Genomic DNA, 19,359 nt, shown 5'->3' on the forward strand with positions numbered 1-19,359 from the left:
GGATACTGACAAGGCTAAGAATATAAAAATTCCCGTATAGACTCCAGTGATAATCCACTTGTCATCAGCCTCCAGGCAGAGTATGTAGTTGTCCACCCATCCAGCCTGTAACATCCTAACTCAAGAGGCAAGAATATTACGGGAGTCAGACTCAAAAGCCTTGCTAAAGTCAAGGTAAGGACATCCACTACTCTTTCCCTCCCTCGAAGGCGGCAATTGGATTAGTCAGGCATGGTTTACCCTTGGTAAATCCACAGTGACTGTTCCCAATCATCATCATTTTCTTTGTGCAGCGGCACTCCTAGAAGAGCAACTAACTTCTCCTCTCCCAAGACCCTCATCTTCATGAAGCCTGTTTTGTAATTAATACAAGTCGGACATTCCCCTGTTAAATTCTGTAGGAAATAGATCACAAGTATAAAATTTATTTGGACAGTAATACATTCATTTGTGGCCACAGCAGCACAAACCATACATGTCCTTAAGAAATAAGGCCAAGAGAAATAAAATGTTAAGAAGAACCACCTGTATTTGTGCATTCTACAATTCTGGTAAATCTCAACCAGATACTGAAATTCTATGATAAAGAATCGCAAGCCTCCTACTCCCCTGCCCCCAAATTATCAGTACTTAAAGCTGACTAATTTCTAGAGAGGGTTTTGCCTATTAGTTCTACCTATTAGAGAATCTTGATGGTGTATTCCAGATGCAATTCTCAGCAGCTAACTTTTGGCCGGCAGATCTGTGTTCTATGTTTGTACCTTACTTGCGCGTGTGCATTAGAACTTAAGAGTTCTAATTCCCACACTAAGTTCCCATTTTTGCATATGCCTGCAAAATCAGTGACCATTAATAGGTAAGTTTGTTACATGAGGAGTTTATGAAACACTTCCGTCTGGAAAGGTCACAGACACAAACAAACAAAGGTACAAAACCTGCTTGTTGGACCCTTAACTCAAGAACTGTTTCCTGACCTTATACAATACTTTTTATCTAGATGATTTTCAAAGGATGAAAACAGTAAACTAAGAGAACGTTGGAATTTATAATCAGCGTGGCAACTTAGATAAACAACAAGAGATATGGTGCACCAGGAAAAATATTCTGCTTGATAATAAACAAAAATCCCAAAGTTTCGCTCCACTTCTTCCATTATTTTTTTTCATGGCTGAATTCCTTTGTAACGTGGGCCATCTAGGCAATGAAATGCAAAGAGAAGCCATCTAATTAGTTAAGGCAACTTCTTTCTATAGTCTGTTCACCTTGGCTGTGACAATTGAAACCTTTGGGCATCGATATAGATGTTTAGAAAGGGGACAGTAGGGATGGTATTTAAAAAACAGGAAAGCTTTACTGCTAAAAGTGGACTCTCCAGCCAAATAAACTAGCCCTCAAGAGATCCTTACCGGAGATCCAGACCAGCTTCTTTCCAAAGTATGTCCATCAAACGCAAAATCTGGAGCGTCAACATGTCCTGTCGGAGATCTATAACAAAAGGTTGAAAGGGCTACTTCAATTTCTCAGTGTGTTGCAGACAAACTTTCTAATGTTTATAAGGCCTTCAGAAAAAGGTATCTAAAAATACTCATCAAGCCTAAAGGTTAAAGTGGGATTAACCATAATTACATCATGATGACTGACAATGACTATACTTTGAAACCCAGTCAGAAGATGCTTAATTTGTTTACTGATGTTAGAGTAAACCACGTTTATATTATGGCAATACCGAGCAACACAGCTTAAGTGCAAGTGGGGGAATGAAGAAGAAAAAGGAAAAATTTAAAAATTTTAGCATTGCTTACCATCACCATTTTTAAAGATGATCCCTACAAGGTCTCCTCCAAACATTTTATTGTTGTATACTATCCATAAAGGCTTCATTTTAGAATCCATATATCTACACTTCTCAACACTAGAAGAAAATACAACAGAAGTTTTAGTCAAATAAGACTAATTCAACTGAAAAGGTCTAAACATTGTTCGAAACACAACAGAACCCGTCGACTTCCAGTTTGGAAGTACTTAACTGTTATCTCTGCTTTCATTCTGCTACTATGCTATGAGCGCTTACCAAGTTATGAACATATCTGTTATAGATGGAATGTATTAGATATTGTGATTGGCACACACATATCTAATGCTTAAATTAAGCATCCGCATTTTTGGAGAAAATAGTTTTCTTTATATATTTTCCCAACAATTTTTAGACTTTATATTTAAGTGCTGGTAAAAGTTTTAATGGCTTTTGTGCTTGTTGTTATAAAAAGAAGCCAGGAATGCAGTCTAATTCACTTTTAGGCTTACATTTAAACACATTCAGCTATGGTAATGCATTGACTAAGAGAGTATTAAGTTTCATGCTGGATCACAAAAAATCTTCTAACTTAACCTTAGGAAGATTCCCAACAGACCTTCTCTCACTATAGAAAAAGTTCCCTATGACAGCGTATCTGCTGAACAATACAGCCAAAGGAAGTTAAAGCACGTATGCGTTTCTGCTTTACTGTTTCCGTGCAAAAGCTACAGTGAAATTTTATTCACTCATTCTTAACTTACTGCAGTTCTGAAAGTATAACAGAAGGATTCAGAGGAGACTGGAGGTCAGAAAGTGCTTCTCTGTAAGCATTTTGTTTCAAACACGTATGCATTGCATCTTTTCCTTTTGCTTTGCTTTGCTTCATGGCATTCAGCTTAATTAGACTATTTAAAGTCTTCATTTTATTAAGGGCTTCCACCTGAAAGAGATATTTTATCTTTAAAAGTTATTGCTCTGATTTTACACATAATACAACGCAAAATCCCATTTCAAAACAAAACAAAGTATTAAATAATTCTACAACTTTTTAAAAATGGAAATAATAGATGGTAATTCAGGCGGCATTCCCCCAAAAATATGAGAACAGCCTTTTCTAAGTCACTCATGTCCCAGAAATCCCATTTTCCTAAGTAACGAAGACATGGATGGGATGAAAGCTCCTAAGCTTCGAGTCACTTTTTAAAGCATGACTTAACATTTCCAAAAAAATGAATGAGGTACTTTAATGTATGATACAGTTACACAAAATCCTTCTTCAAAATACAATTTTCGTCCACTAATTCAACAAAGCACATAACATAGGTGCCTCTGTCCATACTGAAGTTAACAGAAATACTGAGTGCTTCATACCTCTAACAAAATCCAACAGTACTTGAGATGACCTATGGATGCAGATACTTCATTGTACACATTCAGTTAGTTGCATACAATACAATATGGCCATATGACTACTGGCAGACAATTTTCATGTACATAACTACACATACTTAACTTTTACAGAGCAGTCTTAAATGTTTGTTCATTAAAATCCTGCTGAAGTTAGGCATAAGGTAAATGCTCTAACCAATTAAGGTGTTCCAAATCATACTATCTCGTCTAAGCAATACTGTTACCTTAAAAATGTGTAAAAAGGCAAGGCAATTATTTGCAGCCAATACAGGTGGGTTTAACCCTTCTTTCCCCTTCTTCTGTTCTAGAAAGTTTTCTACTTGTACATAATTTCTAAGAAAACAAATAAACTAGCGATGTAAATGAAGGTAACACTAACAGAGAAAAGCCCTTTGGTAACAAACCTAGATAGCACATACAACAAATATAGTTTCTGCATTGCATCTATATCTAAGCAACTTGTTAGCCGAATGTAAAATAGTTGCCATAACAATCAGCTGTATTTGCACTAGCCACAGTTAACATGCTCGGTAATACACATATTCTCTAGCAAACAGCATCAGTTTAATAATTACAAAAGCTGATTTCTATACAAGGAAGCTTCAGTCTAACTTAGACGGTGCTGAGTCAAAACTTACCACTTCTACAGACAGACTGAACCCTGTCAGGCAGGATGCTGTGGAAATTGTATGCAGTTTGATTATAAAACTGAGGCAATGGAGACCTGCCAGGTCAGCCATCTGTCAAAACCAAAAGCGCTCTGCTTCTCCACTATTCTAGGAGCTGTACAAACATCAGTGACGAGGGAACAAAATGGAACCTGTGTTGTACAAACAGGAACTTTTTGAAGTATTTCTACTTTGAATTTCTTCCGTGTTTGCACAGTTGGGAATTTTTTTGCCCCCTCTTTGATTGTACTGACATTTGTTTCCTGTGAAGTGCACAAAAACTTTACTGACCTTAGGTCTATTGCTTAAAGCATTTCATCACCTAATCTTTTTATGATTTTGACAATACTAACAAGCACACATGTGTAAGAGATGGTCTTTTCAATGTCCTGTGAACTGCAGTAATAAAGAGCACAACAGTACATTCCTGTTCCATATGCCTCTCAAAGTATAGTTTCAATGTAGACGGTATCAAAACTGTTAGAAATAACACTCATCAGACAAGTATCTACTGAGTTAGTCTTTGTGGCCTGGTACAGCAAATACATTAATTCCAGAGAGAGATCATTTTTCAAAGGTTTTTATGGTCGCAATCTAAATTAACTTGCTAAAACTGCATTAGAGACTTCAAACATGATTTGTGAGTGCCTCTTAATGATCTGCTGATACACTTGTTCATGTATTTAAAAGCAAACCTCTCACACTTTTTAGGGTATTTAAAAGCAAACATATCTCTTCTTATTTCTTTTTTCTGTAAACGGCACATCTATATTAACACTAAAATGAGTATTTGGTTTACTTCAACACCTCTGTTTCCCGGGAGTACTACATTATACTACAACTTCAGGGGTTTTTGCATCACCTTTTAACAAAAGCCAAAGCTGCAGGAAGTAGTCCTGGAGTCATCTAGATAAAGTTTAGATAGAAAGGTAATAGTTTCTATTGAACAAGCCACCCTTACTGGGGGAAAAAGGTCACAAGTTTCAAGTGCACAGAAACCCTTCTTCAGTTGTTAATCCAGTCAGTCTCCTGTTCTATCCAGAATATACGCATACTGCTGAAAGTATCTTGCCCATCTCGGAACACTATAAAAACAGCTCCCTACCTCTGAGGCCCCACAGCACTAGCTGCTTTCTGTGCCAGGGAGGACTGCTCCATCATCCATCTATTTAGCCCTTTTATTTCTCTCTCTCACCCATGCTTCCTTCCTGCTCCCCAACAGATGGACTTTGTCAAGGTAACCAATATGCCCCATAGGAGCAATGGAGTAAGTATCTGAGTTACAAGCTAGGATAAGTCAGGATTTAAAGGAGAAGGGAAGTCTATACCTGTTTAGCAAGCACTTTCATATGAGCAACACTTCCTCGGCAGTAAGCTTCAAGTATCAAACCAAACTGTACTGAAACGGCAGGTATGTGAACCTCTGACCTATAAGAAGAAAAGCTTCTCATCAGACCACAGCATTTACAGATTAGCATTCTTCAAGTCATTAAAATTAAAAAAAAAAAAAAAAAAAAAAAAAAACAACAAAAAAACCAAATACCAAAACACCTCATGGTCACGCAGATAAAACAAAAAGCCAGATTTCTTAAGAAATAACAGAACACTTATGTGCTGAAGACTATGAGGACTGGCTGGTTTCAATGTATGCCACTTGTTTCAAGGTCTAGGACTGTGCTGGAGGCAGTAATGTTACGAGGTAGCGACTGGATATTTGTTTTGAGGAACCCGTTTTATTCAAGAAAGTAGTACTGATAAGTCATAGAAGATGATATTGACAGTCAGGGCTGATGTTAAACCACCTGTTCTCAAATCTTTAAGGGAAAAGCCAAAATTTGCCTGAGGGGAAACACTTTGAAACAAACCACTGAACCTTACACCAGAGCCAATCATCCTCCAAAACAGTTTCATGTAGTACTTGCTCTTTTTATTTAGAAATATTAAAATAAATTGTACTTTGAAGACAGAATCAACCTGTAGTCCACTCTGCAAGGTTTCTGCCATTCATGGAACCGGTCATCAAAAGTAGCAACCACACATAGAACTGTTTTTATTTTCTGTTAAGACTCTCAACAATAATATAAATTTTTCCCAGCTGTGAGGTATAAATATTGTACTTTTACTGCACACACAGACAAAACAAACAGTAAGGTTATACACAAACCTAACTTATCAGATAATTGGAGCTGAATGCAGTTTGGAATACTTTTGTCAAACAGCAGAGTACAAACCACTGTAATATATTTTTAATTATAGGCTTGCTCTGATCTATAAATGCCAAAGGTAAAGAAACATAAAGAGGACTTTTAGGGGACTACGATAATGGCTCATTTAGAAAAATCCTCAAGAAATCACATTTGAAAGTGCAATCAGGCTCAATAGTTTCAGAAAGACGTAAGGAAAAAACTCCTACCTTAGATGCCAAAACAACATCTGTCCTATTCTCCTATTAGCGAGTGCTCTCTCTAATAAAAATCTGGAGAGCGCACAATCAAGAAAAGGTTCATATTTCAGGACTTGCACAAGTTGAAGAAGATACTGAGAGAGCTCTTCATCACTAGAATGAGGTACATAAAAGCAGTTAATAACAGAGTAACTAGATTAATGATATTCCAGAAATTCAGATGCAAATGACAAATCCAATGATGACAGATTTGTTTCAATAGCAAGAGCGTCGCCCAGTTTTTCAGTTGCATGGAGAAGGACAATAACACGCAAATTACTGCAACTGCCAGACTGATCAATTAATCAGTAAGTTATACCTCTAACAGAATCTTAAGGCCCTCAAACCTGTAAGTAAAAACCTAGTGCTCTGTCATGGGCTTTTGCAAGATCAAGATCTCAGCCTGAGTGCTAGGCTAACTATCTGGGAGATTCATTATTTCAAATTATTTCAGACTGGACATTGGCTCCCTTTGACCACTCAGGCTCTGGCTGAGGAGCTGGACCTTTGGAACCACATAAAGAACCACTGTAATCTAGCAGTTAGCTGCAGCAGGCACCAACAAGAACTGAGAATAATTGCATATACCTGTCAAAGTGGCTCAGCTTACAAAGAAGGGGGAGAATAGTATTCATTCCACTGAAAGCAATCCAATTAATGTGTCTTTAAAAGTTACTACCTGTCAGTTAATAGGTGTTAATTTATTAAGATACACCTACAAAGTGATCCATTTCGCCAAAATGTGGTTTGTTTGTTTGAAATCATACCAACACCATGAAGGTTTTTAGAGGATAAGGAAAAGTACATCATCTTTGAGAAACCAAACAGTGCCCAAATTACTCCTACTTCAGAAGTGCAAATTTAAGTATTTAGCCACAGTTCATAAACATACCTTTGAAAAGCCTCTATGCTAATTAACTACTTAAGTAATATTCTGACATAATAAAAATAATTCCAATAATTTTCTATAAAATCCTGTATTCCCTTCCCCCCCCCAAAACCTCTCACACTTGACATTGTGTTACTCTAGAACAAATGTGAACATTCCGTGACTTTTTACATTTGAGTATCTTTTCTCTTATAAAAGGCCTGCAGAATTCAAATTCTCTGCTTAAGATGAAAGGAAAACAGTAGGAATTCTTCTGTCCATCACTTGAAGACTTCAGAGATGCAAATACTGAATTCTTTCATTCTCTCCATCTCACTCTGAAAAACTTCAGTAACTTGGTAAAAACTTTCAGTTATGCTGTGTTGTATTTATTTTTGCCTATTTTTTTTTATTTCAGCTAATAGGATCACGTTTACGTTACAGTTTTACCAGCTGCCTTCATCAGACTTTTTAAAGAAGTTGAAAATTGATTTCTGACACCCAACTGAACATGGTTTTGCTTCAGAGCCAGAACCTAAGAATTCCGGAAATAACTCCAGATGTAACAATTCAGTATTATTAGGATAGCCCAGCAGCTAAATTGCTTGTTTGCATTTGAAAGAAGTCAAAATATTCTCTTTTTTACCCCAACAGTCTAGCCTTGACCATTAAAAAAATTAATCATTAAACTATTCACCACAGAGAATTTAGAATTCAAGGACAGGAAATATGCAGCAATGCTGCAAATGACAATGTTATACAAATCTTGCCCTAGGTTACAGTGAAGAGCAAAACTATATGCAATAAAGGAAGAACTGCAGATAGTGAAGGCTACTGTGAAGAACAAACAAATCAGTAATTCTCTGGTTTTTTATTATACGCTACAGCTTACACTTCTATTAAATGATACAGCCAATACCTGACACAGAGCGTGAGGCGGCTGGATGGCAGTTTTTATAGTATTCGACTATAGAAATACTTTCTTCCTTTCTTATTAAAAAGTTCTCACACTGTCTTGCTCTCCCTTTGTCCAAGAGAGGGGTGAACACACAACCCTCTATGGGACAAAGGTATACTGGTGTTCTCTTAGCAACACAGGAAATAATAATCATCGAATACAAGATGTCAGAATAAGAAGGTTTTTATTTGGCTGCCAATGTGCTTATCTAGAAATCAGACTGCTTTATTTGGCCATCTATTGATGGCAGGCAGTGTGTTTAAATCTTTCTTCTTTGGGTGCTTTTTTTCCTATGAACAAACAGAATGCAGTTTTTCACCCCAGAAGTCCTTGCATGCTGAAGTAATACAATATACTCACCTCATTTGCTTTAAACAACCCACTGCATATTCTCTGACGTACTGGTCTGGATAATTGAAATCCAACAATTCTAATGCTTCTCTAGGCAGCAGCTTGGGCCATATCTGAAGGAGAGCCTGAAGCTGTTTGAAAAAGACGACTATTAGGTTACAGGTGAAGTAACTATTTAAGAAAACAGATGGGTATAACTGCCCATAAAAGCATTCACACTAACAGAAGGAGGTTACATACTGGTTTGGAGGGGAAAAAAAAGAGAGAGAGAGAGAAAGAAATAATTCTGGGAAAATAGGCCAACTTCTGATTAAGTTTCTTACCCTTTAAAATGATCCAGATTATTTTTTTGGCACCAGGTCTCATTTATACTTAGTCTGAAAAATCTCCTTCACACACAGACACAATTCACAGTAAACAAAAATTAGGTAACCCCAGATATGTATGTTTTAGAAACAGAGTTTCAATAAAATTTAGATAATGTTTTGTAAATGCTTTCATAAATATTTAAACATTTTGATAATGGTAAAAGTTTTCCATTTAAAAAAAAAAAAAAAAAAAAGAGGGTTTTTGTTGAGAGAGATCTTTACCAAAAATATTTATCCACCTCAACTGATGGAGCCTTTTCCCACATGCACTATGAATGGTAATAAGCTTAAATTGCAAAAAGAATGACTCAGGTTAGATATTAAAAAAAAAAAATTTCCCAATACTGAAGACAATGATGTGCTGGAAAAAATTACAGAAAACACTAGTGTATTATTTTGGACTACCAAGAAGAACAACATCTAGAGGTCTCAAAATAAACTAGTTTTATTGCATTTTAATGAAGCTACCTGCTGAGAGTATATTTTTAATAGTATGTATATGGTTGTATGACTGAAACAGTACAGTATTACTCGAAATAAACAAGCTTGAATGTGTAAATGCAATGTATCAACAGCACAAGATTTTTCCTCTCTGTAGGAACGAGTCATAACTCATGATAAAAATACCCTTTCCTACAAATTAGGTAATAACAAGTATTTCATATTTAAATAGCAACTTATAAAATCTGAATGATTAGGAAGATCTTATTTTCCTTCTGATTTAGCAATCCTTCTACACCAACAGAGAAAAATCTCTATTTCTACTATGTCATAGTTCAACTAATGCTTCCAGTTCAAGTATGACAAACACGTACGAGTTCATAGTCTCAGCCTGCATTTAACAGGCATGTTCATAACACTATTCAAACACCTAGGAGGCCAGATGCTGAACTGGTTCATCTGGGCAGTTTTGTGAAATTCAGAAGACAAGAAATGGGCACAGATCAATCACAATGCAAAGCCAGTGCCCAAGCTACAATTCCAGAAGTGGAGGAAAGAATCAATTAAATTGCTTTCACGGGCAAATACCGGTATGAACACATACATGCAAGATTCATAACGATATAATGTAAAATTAAAGATGTTTTTAAATATAGTTGTCATAATCCCACAGAAATATACACGCAGAAACGTATTCCATCCATAGCACAGTAAGGGTCAACGACACCGGTCCTTAACTACAGCCATCAACACTTAAATATCATGAATACTTGTACTGAAATTCTGAAAGAAATACTAACACCATAAAACAGATGTTGAAAATGCAAGCAGCAGCTATGCTTGTCAGACACACGTAAGAAACTTCGAAACAAATATATCGGAACTTCTAGACAACCTACTTTAAATGAGGTGCAGAACCAACAAAAATACAGAAACATTTTGTTAATAATGAATGATCAAAATGAATGGAGAACTTGAAATACAGTCTGAAAAGATGAGTCAAAGTGGCCTTACATGCCTCATATATCAGGCAATGAATTTTGAAAGTCACGGTCTACAGCATGTACATTAACTGTGAAGTTTATTTGAAGATACAGACCTCCTCACTTTGCTGAAATTATTTCAGAGGTTATTACAATGAGAAAATGTTAAGTGATATGAGCTTAGAGGAAGCAAGATCTAAATGACCTATGGAACAGCCAAGAAAATTCCCCAAATACCTACTGCTCTGTTCACGCTCTACCTTGGAGCTTTTATTAAGAGAGAAGCGAAGTGCAGTCCAACTAGCTCCACATCCCAGGTGCATTGGACGCTTCTCAAAAGCGCAGGTGAAAGGATATCAGAAATACTTGTTGCATTTGGACAAAACAAACTTGCACCATGAAATGCCCTCATCTGCTTTGGCAACAGAGAGGTAACTCTGAGAACTTCCAAGTACATTTCATTTGTAAAGAAATTTTACATTTCAAAGTATGTGTTTCAAGTTCTTAAAATTTCTCTGCAATATCAAACATGTTAAAATGCTGCACGCATGAAATATTGCGTACTTCTCTCACACGGTTTCCAACTCCTGACAAGCTGCGAGGAAACTAGGAACGTCAATTCTCAACTACAATCTAAAGGTTTAGAGAAAACTCAAATTTGGCCTTGGTGTATCAATATTTTTTCTATAAAGAAATAACCACAATTTCTTTCCTAACAAGACAAGTTTACTATAAGAGACAATACAATTAAGCACAGGCCAATATTTTTATTCCAGTTATTTCAATTATTTCAAAAATTAGCTGTCCTTTCTCTAGTTCTCATTAATGATAGTGTCACTTCACTGAAAATGGGTGGATTTTTTTTTTTAAATAATGGCTAAGTTCTGGTTTGAGAATAAATACTGCCTGTGAATTCTGCTAACAAGTTCTGCCACCCTACTACTCTGTGAGCGAGGAGGTTATGGCAACAGTGAGGGTAAACACCTTCAGAATTCCTTCAGTGCAACTATTCTACTAAAATACTGCAATACAATGAGAGCTTGAATGAAATCTATATGGTAAATACTACAAGAAAACTGCTTTAATCCATTGTACAACTACTTTATGGACCACTGAACAACAGATTGGTCTACAATCAAATATAATACTCCATTTCTAAAAAACCTTACTACTTTTGAGATGCATTAATAGAAACAGGAATATAATTATTTAGTTAATTTTTCTTATAAAGAGCTGATGTTTAGTTGGTTTTTGGGGTTTGGTTTTTTTAAACTTTTGCCTTAAGTGTCAAGACTTTTCCTGAAATACTTATAGCTAACAATAGGCATTAAAAAAAACTTTTAGTACCATGGCATGCATGTTGTAGCAGCACAAATACTGCAACATACAGCTAGTACTATATACATTTAATTTTAATGAGAGGTAAATTATGAGTCCTGCTAATTTTGGAATTCATAAAATTCATGAGGCTGTCTTGCCTTACCTGAGAAGGTAAGTCAGTGGGAATACTTACATGTCTATGTATTACAGAAATATTTGGCACGTTTAAGGATAAGATCTCATTTTTCAGATAGACTATTCTTTCTGCCAAAAACAGTATTAAAATACAAACCACACTATTGTCTATACGTAAGCAAACATAAATACTACATTCCATCCAGAAAGTACACAGTAACAAGCAAGATAACTATGTATTTCCAGCGATCTGTTTAAATAAAATGCTCTATACATATTTTTCAATATTCCCAAATTTAAAGACTTTGAGCTGTCAGCTAATATCCATACTCCAAATAACTTTTCAAAACTCTGCTACCAAAGCCCATATTTCAAAGCCCCTAGCAAGCAATCAGAATGCCTTTTCCTTCACATATTTTAACGAGTAAACAAATACCTGCTTATATTTCTACAGTTTTTAATAACGAACAATAAATTCAGAAGCATGTAATGGAATTACTAAGGAACAAAGGATTCTTGCACGTGAAAGAACACGAGTGAGCAAGGAATGTGTGGGTGCTACATTTTGTTAGTGTCGTGTTCATGGCACAGACAACGAGCTAGGATGAAATTCCATTTATTTTTAGAAGTTCACAGAACATATACATCTAGCTGGTAGGAAGGATATAACAGAAAACAAACACTATGCTGGAGGCAAACTAAGATTCTGACTGACTGGATAATCACAAAAATCACATGATGACTAGACGGAAGTCGAGTTTTCATGGAGTGGTTTCCCTTTCTTGCAAGAACACCTAGTTTGTAACAGGCGAAGATCAGAATATTAAGCTAGAATAGAAATTTATACTATCAATCATAATCCTTCACAGCAAATGCTTTTTAGCTCAAAGTTTTTTAAAATAAAAAAAAAAGTTTAAAATTTTTAAAAAAATGGGGCTCGTGGAAAGACGTATCTATTATTTCAGTGTAACAGTCTGCAAGAAGTTGAGCATCATTTAAATGTGCAATTCTGTCAGGATAAGCAGATGAACGTCTGGGTTCACCCCTTAGAGCGAGTACTGTGCTTATTAACACTGGCCAAGACTTTCAGAGTTTTGCCCAACCTGCTCTGTACACAATCAGACTAAAAAGTTTCAATACAAATCCAGGAATCTGTTATTTTATTACTTTTAAGTCAGTCTATCAAGCAGGAATGGTCTCACTATAAACTCGCATAATTTTTCCTGTATCAAGGTTCCACCTATTCCCAAAAAAGTGTCACAAGAGTTGGATTCTATTTGGGTAAATACAGAAAAAGGCAGCTACACCAACTTCTTTCCAGTATAGTGAAATAACCTTGCACATCTATACAGCAAACAAATGATACAATTTTACTGAAAATGTAATCTTGTATCACAGCACCAGTCTTCAACTCCTTAATTACTTACAGTTACTTTAAAGAGACTCTCTTTGGTCAACAGTCAACATGATGAGAATGAAGTATTTTGTACCACTAGTGGTTATCATACCTCTTTGAAAAATCATCTGTCTGCCTCAATGAGGTTTAAATTACCCAGTCAGAGATGTGGATTTTTATAGTCTTTGAGCAGTTTAACAATTTTTATAAGAAGCTTTATTTCAGATCTTGATTTAGAAACTTAAAACTTTTTTTTTTTTAAAATAACCTTATAAAAGAAGTTCTTACTGTGAGGGTGGTCAAACGGTGGCACATGTTGCCCAGAGAGATTGTGGAGTTTCCATCGGTGGAGATATTCAAAACTCAGCTGGACATAGTCCTGCTCTAGCTGACCATGCTTCAGCACAGGGGCTGGACTAGATGATCTCAAGAGGTCTGTGAAATTCCTTGCATTTAAGATCAAAGTTGATCACAAGACTTTAAAATTAGCCTGTATAAATAATTGCTGTGCTTTTCTCATCATTCAGAGGACCTCTGAAATGCATTTTGGGTTTTGGTTTTTGTTTTTTTAAGATAATAAGTTCTTTCTTATGTGTCCAGGCCACAGAAGGTATACAATGAACTTTGGTTTATACAATAGTATTATTTCAAAATGTCTATGCTTGGGAAAGAAACCCTATTTGCTCATGATTTGACTCCAGCATTTTTCCCTACCATCATTGTCTTTTCCCTTACCTGAGCAACATCTTCAAGTTTGTTCCATTTTAAAGAGAGCAGCAGTTTTGGCAGCGATTGTGGAAAATTTTCACGACAGTCATATCGCAAAGTCCAAATAAGATCCATTTCATTTTCACAGAGTTGACACAAAGGATCTCTTTCCATTATTTCTTTCAGCACAATATAAAACTTCTTACCACCTCGACCCTAGAAAATAAGAAATTTATAATGTTTTGATATCTTCAGTAAGATTCTTATATTTTAGCTCAAATACTAGAAATCCTACACCAAGACCACCACCAGATAAAACTTATGAAACACAGGGGAATGACTACTATGCCTTCCTTTCAGATTTCTTAAGCTGTAAGATCGGTAACTAACAGATTCATAATTCAGTGTACAGAAGTTTCTGAAAAAGTAACTAAACTTTAGAGTTAATGACACTAGATGGCAATATTTCTTTTTTCCAACTCTAACATGGAGAACTTTCATTTAGGATGCATATACTTTCTCCTTTTGTTTTTCAAGTGAGCAAATTTAATAGATATATGTACGTTTTTTTCTTCAAATTGAAAGCCAAAAAATACTTTTCCAACAATAACCAAAGGGAAGTACATTTGCCAAGTATACAAACACATATTTTTTTGTCTTCTAATCCAGACTTGTCTTTTCCAGACATTTTGCTCGATTTTATATCCCTGGGACATTCACAGAATTGGTACTAATGTTAATCAGTTTGTATGAATGAGTCTTCACACTGGCTCAGTTAATACCTTCTGTTCCCAGCCATGCCCTTATGCAAACCGCAAGGGCAGAAATTAAAGCAATGATATCAGCAACAACAGCATCCCATAAATTAATGGGAGACAAAAGAAACTGCTGCTTCTGGGTAAGGAGGTAGTCATTGAAGGGAATAAATTAGTTTCAATACATATTTTGAAAAACAATATGGCAAGCTTTAAATACCGAAGCCAACTTTATCTTCACAGAGCTGAAGAAGTTTCTACATAATTAAGAGGTAGGTCAAAGGTCTTTACATTAATGGAAAATAAGAAAACAAAGGAAAGTTCAGAAGAAATGGTAGGCAAAATCAATTAAGATTCACAGCAGAAACAAACAGCTCTCATCAAATAACATTCTGCACAGGTTTCCCACGTGACCAAAAAAAAAAAATATCTGCGGCACACAGAAATTAAGTTTAGCTCCTTCTAGAAATACGTGCCTTGTATTGTGCTGAAATGTTTTAAGTAAATATTTTCATGTAGAAGTACCACCTAAGTATAAATTCTTTAGGAGTGAATAGAATTTAAAAAGCTAGCTGGATTGCAATGCTTGTTTAGTAAAACTAAGTACACACTGTATCAAAATAATGTTTCTGTATCAAAATAAGTAAACAGTCTTGACAATAAGGTGTTCCTTGTATCTGAAAATGTTAATCTTTCAAATTAAAAGTCACAATACTGTCAAGTTGGCATGCTGCTATTTAAGGTTTCCAATTATTTGTACACTAAGTTGTTTGCACGCAAAGTAGCGGTGAGTTTTCACTGTTCCTGAGCACTTTAGGCACTTGGTATTGTAACTGACACATTTTTCAATTAACTGCTTTATTCTTATATAAAATGCAGTTGTTATTACTGTTGATCTGACTGTGCTTTCACCATCGTAAATTGCAATCTTCTGTATTTTTGTATATAATACAAAGAAAACACCTTCAGGTTTTGGTGATCTTTTCAAAATTTGTCCTCAAGTTAGAACTATCCAGTTCCTCAAGCAGAGCACATAACCATCGTATTTAAGAAACAACATCTTACAGATCAATGACCATTTTTGAGAGAGCTTATTTGAAAACATCTGACAATCAAGCAAATCATCATACTTGATAAAACTGAGCAATTTTCCAGCAATATTTTATGTAGCCTAGGAATGTTTTCCAGATCCAGATCTAATGTAAATCTTAGCTGTGTTCCAAATCCATAGAGTATGTAAAGCAATTGTGCTTTTTGACAAAAAACAGCCAAGAAGTCCAAAACACATTGGAAAAAGTGGATATATACCTGAATTTTAAGGCAGTTCACCAAAGTGAATTACATAAGAACACAGAGCCAGCAGAACTGTCGTTATTTGAGCAGTTGACTCATTTATTTCTAGACTGATGTAGAAGATAAAAACCAAAAAACCCCAGAAAATTTTAAAATAGTCTTTAGCAGATGCTTACCGCCATTGCAGCATTGTCGCTGCTTCTTGCAATCTCAGCTGCCTTTTCAAGTATCTGCAAAAAGATGTTTTTAAATACATTAGTTTTAAAAACAAATCTGACTGCACTGAAAGAATAAATATTATAGAAATGAAGCAGATAAGGAAATTTTAGTAGCTTTTAGATAATTACAACACTATTATTTTGTATATACAGTGGTATAACATGGACCTCTATGCTGTGTGCCTTTTCTAATCTACAGGACTATGGAGATCAGGAATAGGAGTGCTCATAATTACTTCCATTGTCGTCGTCGTCTTCTTCACCACTCCTGGGCTAAATAGTCTTCCCTATAGTGTCCTGTTTTCTGTTTTTGTTTGCATTTCCTCCTTATTTTTCAGTGCAGCAAACCAATTCCTCAACTCTACATTATCCTTTGCTTTCTCATCTCTACTTCTGCCATTTTTAAGGGCACTGCTTCCATGACTCATACCTGTTACGCACAGGTCCACACTTCCAGCCCTCTATTTCAGTACGAATCCACAAACTTAGTCCTTTCACCATCCTCTCAGATCACCCATGTGATCTCAATCAGCATTTCCAGTTACTTCTGTAAGTCTAGGATCTTCCCTTGTGTAACGTCATGAACAACCAGCTTCCAACAAGAACGCATTTAATGATAAAGTGAATATTCCACCAACAAGCTCTCAGCATCAGTTAACATACAGCCACTCTCAGGAACAAGGACTGCTACTTTTGTTATCAGCAAAGCAACATCTCCCCATAAGCTCAGCTCCGAGTTACTCTTGCTCCTTTTTTTTGGCCTTTTGAACATTCTACTTAGTTTTTGAAGTTCATGTAATAAGTCATGATGGGTAGTTAAGCATAGACGTAAATACAGTTCTTCAGACTATATTCTGCACACTACCGCAACCAACAGAGATGTGTTAGAATGGTGACTGCCTAAGCTAATTAGACCAGCTGAACTGGTCAGGTAGGTATATCTACAGTTGTCAGATGCTGCTGCTTTGAGGAACAATTCATAAAATGAAATATCAATTAAGAAAGAAGTCTGAACTACATCATCTGCTTTCCCTCAGAGGTCTGCCTCTCCCATCACCCAGGAATGTAACATAACCCCCAGACACAGATTCAGCAAGACTTGTATTGTCTTTACTCAGGCAATATGAGAAAAAACAAAAGACTACAATAATCAAAGCATAAATACCCAGCAGCTAAAATCCTTAAAAAGGCATACTAACTTGTTTTATTTCTTTCTCTGTATGGAATGCTTATTAATATGACATATTACATCTGCTACTTGGCTACAAAGCTTGTTTACATGCTGTGCGTGAAAACATGCATAAACAAACCCACAATGTCCTAATTCTATGTTTGATGCTTGCCTCCTTGTGCTTTTTAGAGTTACTCTGTTTGCAAATAAACTTTGAAAGTTTCTGCAAGTCCAACTTTGTTCAACTGAACTACGAGCCCCTCGGCGTGTCAGCAGCACTGATCATTAACCAGCCCAATCTACGGCTCCTGCATTAGACAACAGTTTTCTTATCACTTGTCAAGGTACTTTTGATCACTCAGCCCCAAACAGCTTTCACTGCAAGTGGATTGATGCTATGATCAAAAAGATTTATCTATTTTTGCACATTACGTTTCTTAAAATGAAGATTTGGCATCCAATTCTCCTTTTTCTTGGCAGAAACAAGCAACAACACTGGGAAAATTAAAGTAGCCATACACCAAGCAAGTCTCACCTAGACAATTTTGAAAAACAGATTCTCAGCTGATATAATTCAAGCAGCTACAATGTTACTCCTGATTCAACAGTACCTTCACCAAAAGAATCTTTCAGAGATTGGGTATCTTACTCTCTTTTCTGAGGGAGAAATTTCAGTATACCCACAGAAATGGAATGAATTATCAAAGAGTTTAGAGCTCAGATTTTCCCAGTGATACTGCAAAACAGATTCTTAACTCTAGGGAATTGCAAGTAGCACAAGTTACTGGAAAAAAAAAATAAGAACTGCTTAAAAAAAAAAAAGGCACATTTTGTAGCATTTCCTCAAATTTGAATGCTTTCAATGAATGTTTCATTACCAGCTCTGCAATCACTTTATAAAGATGCTCTGGGATTTTCCTCTATCTGATAGGCAGAATTTCTGAGGTACAGTTCAAGAAGGGGGCAAAGCCACAAAACAAAAAAAGCCAGCAGCCAAACGAAAGTTACAAGGGATGATGAAGACCGTCAGACACTACCTTAATGCCAATACGTCAGGTAACTTACTCAGTAAAATCTTTTGTCTGTATTCACCCCAGCATTTTAACATACTGAAAACTTGGTATCGCAGGTACAAATAAAAGGAGCAAGAGAGCTAGAACAAATATGTGATTACTTAAGAAACATACTTTTACAGAACATTAATGTTATACGCACATTAATTTCTTTAGAAATTAAATACATACAGTGTAATGAGCAAAAAACTTAAAGCATTACAAATAAACCAATAACAAAACTGACTAAAATATGTCCAGTACGAAGAGTAAACTGGTCAACCATAATTAAGGCAGCAATTAGTCAGTACTGTTTTAGCTCTTAAGGCATTTCCAGTGCTGTTTTAATACAAGAATGAGTACTGTGCCGACGAGGAGGGGGAAAGAAAAAAAAAACCAACCCAAAATCAAAACAAAACCCCCGTCTTGTTATTTGATTTCATTTTGATGAAACTTAAACCCAAAATCCCTCTTTGATCAAGCTGACAAAGCTTGGTCGTTTCTTTTTGTTCATGCCCCCCAAAGGTGCAAAACCCTCAAAAAAGAAAAAAAGAAAAAAGGCAGTTCTCGAAGTGGTTAACAACCTTCCCAAAAACAAAATTCAGACTAATGTATGTATCAGTTAAACCTTGGTTTTTCAATGCATCATTAGCTGTCTGTTTCAACACTTATTTTATTATTTGTTTCCTGGTCTTAGCTTTATTTGCTGGTTTGTGAACAACTTGCTATCTAGCATTCACACTACAGACATTACCACATGTATTCCAAGTATATTCTTCCTTTCTAGACAGACATTCTTATCCATATCTGTAGAAAACTGCAGGGCAACTTAAGTGGATTTAGTTCAAGAGCAGACCTTCAGAAGTCCCTTTTCATACAGTATTAAGAGTCTATTTATCCTTACAAGGGTTTTAGCTCATAGAGGAACGAAGTGTCCCAAAGAGTGGGTAACATACCTTTGTACACAGAAATAACGGATCTTTACAGATCACAGGCAAGCACAGTTTGAAGGTTTCCAGAATGGCA

General features: G+C 35.9%; 1 protein-coding gene across 2 annotated transcripts in view; it reads right to left on the bottom strand.

The window, feature by feature from the left end:
* PIK3CB (phosphatidylinositol-4,5-bisphosphate 3-kinase catalytic subunit beta) overlaps positions 1-19,359 on the bottom strand; it is an 85,625-nt gene that overhangs the window by 10,997 nt on the left and 55,269 nt on the right. For both annotated transcript variants that reach the window (XM_050902797.1, XM_050902798.1), the window contains 8 exons: positions 16,069-16,122; positions 13,872-14,060; positions 8,503-8,624; positions 6,287-6,430; positions 5,202-5,301; positions 2,557-2,735; positions 1,803-1,912; positions 1,407-1,485 (listed from right to left, as the gene is read on the bottom strand). In XM_050902797.1, the coding sequence (XP_050758754.1) occupies positions 1,407-1,485; positions 1,803-1,912; positions 2,557-2,735; positions 5,202-5,301; positions 6,287-6,430; positions 8,503-8,624; positions 13,872-14,060; positions 16,069-16,122 (977 nt within the window). The remainder of the gene's footprint in view (positions 1-1,406; positions 1,486-1,802; positions 1,913-2,556; positions 2,736-5,201; positions 5,302-6,286; positions 6,431-8,502; positions 8,625-13,871; positions 14,061-16,068; positions 16,123-19,359) is intronic.

Source organism: Gymnogyps californianus, chromosome 10, assembly GCF_018139145.2.
Source record: "Gymnogyps californianus isolate 813 chromosome 10, ASM1813914v2, whole genome shotgun sequence".
Classification (NCBI taxonomy): domain Eukaryota; kingdom Metazoa; phylum Chordata; class Aves; order Accipitriformes; family Cathartidae; genus Gymnogyps; species Gymnogyps californianus.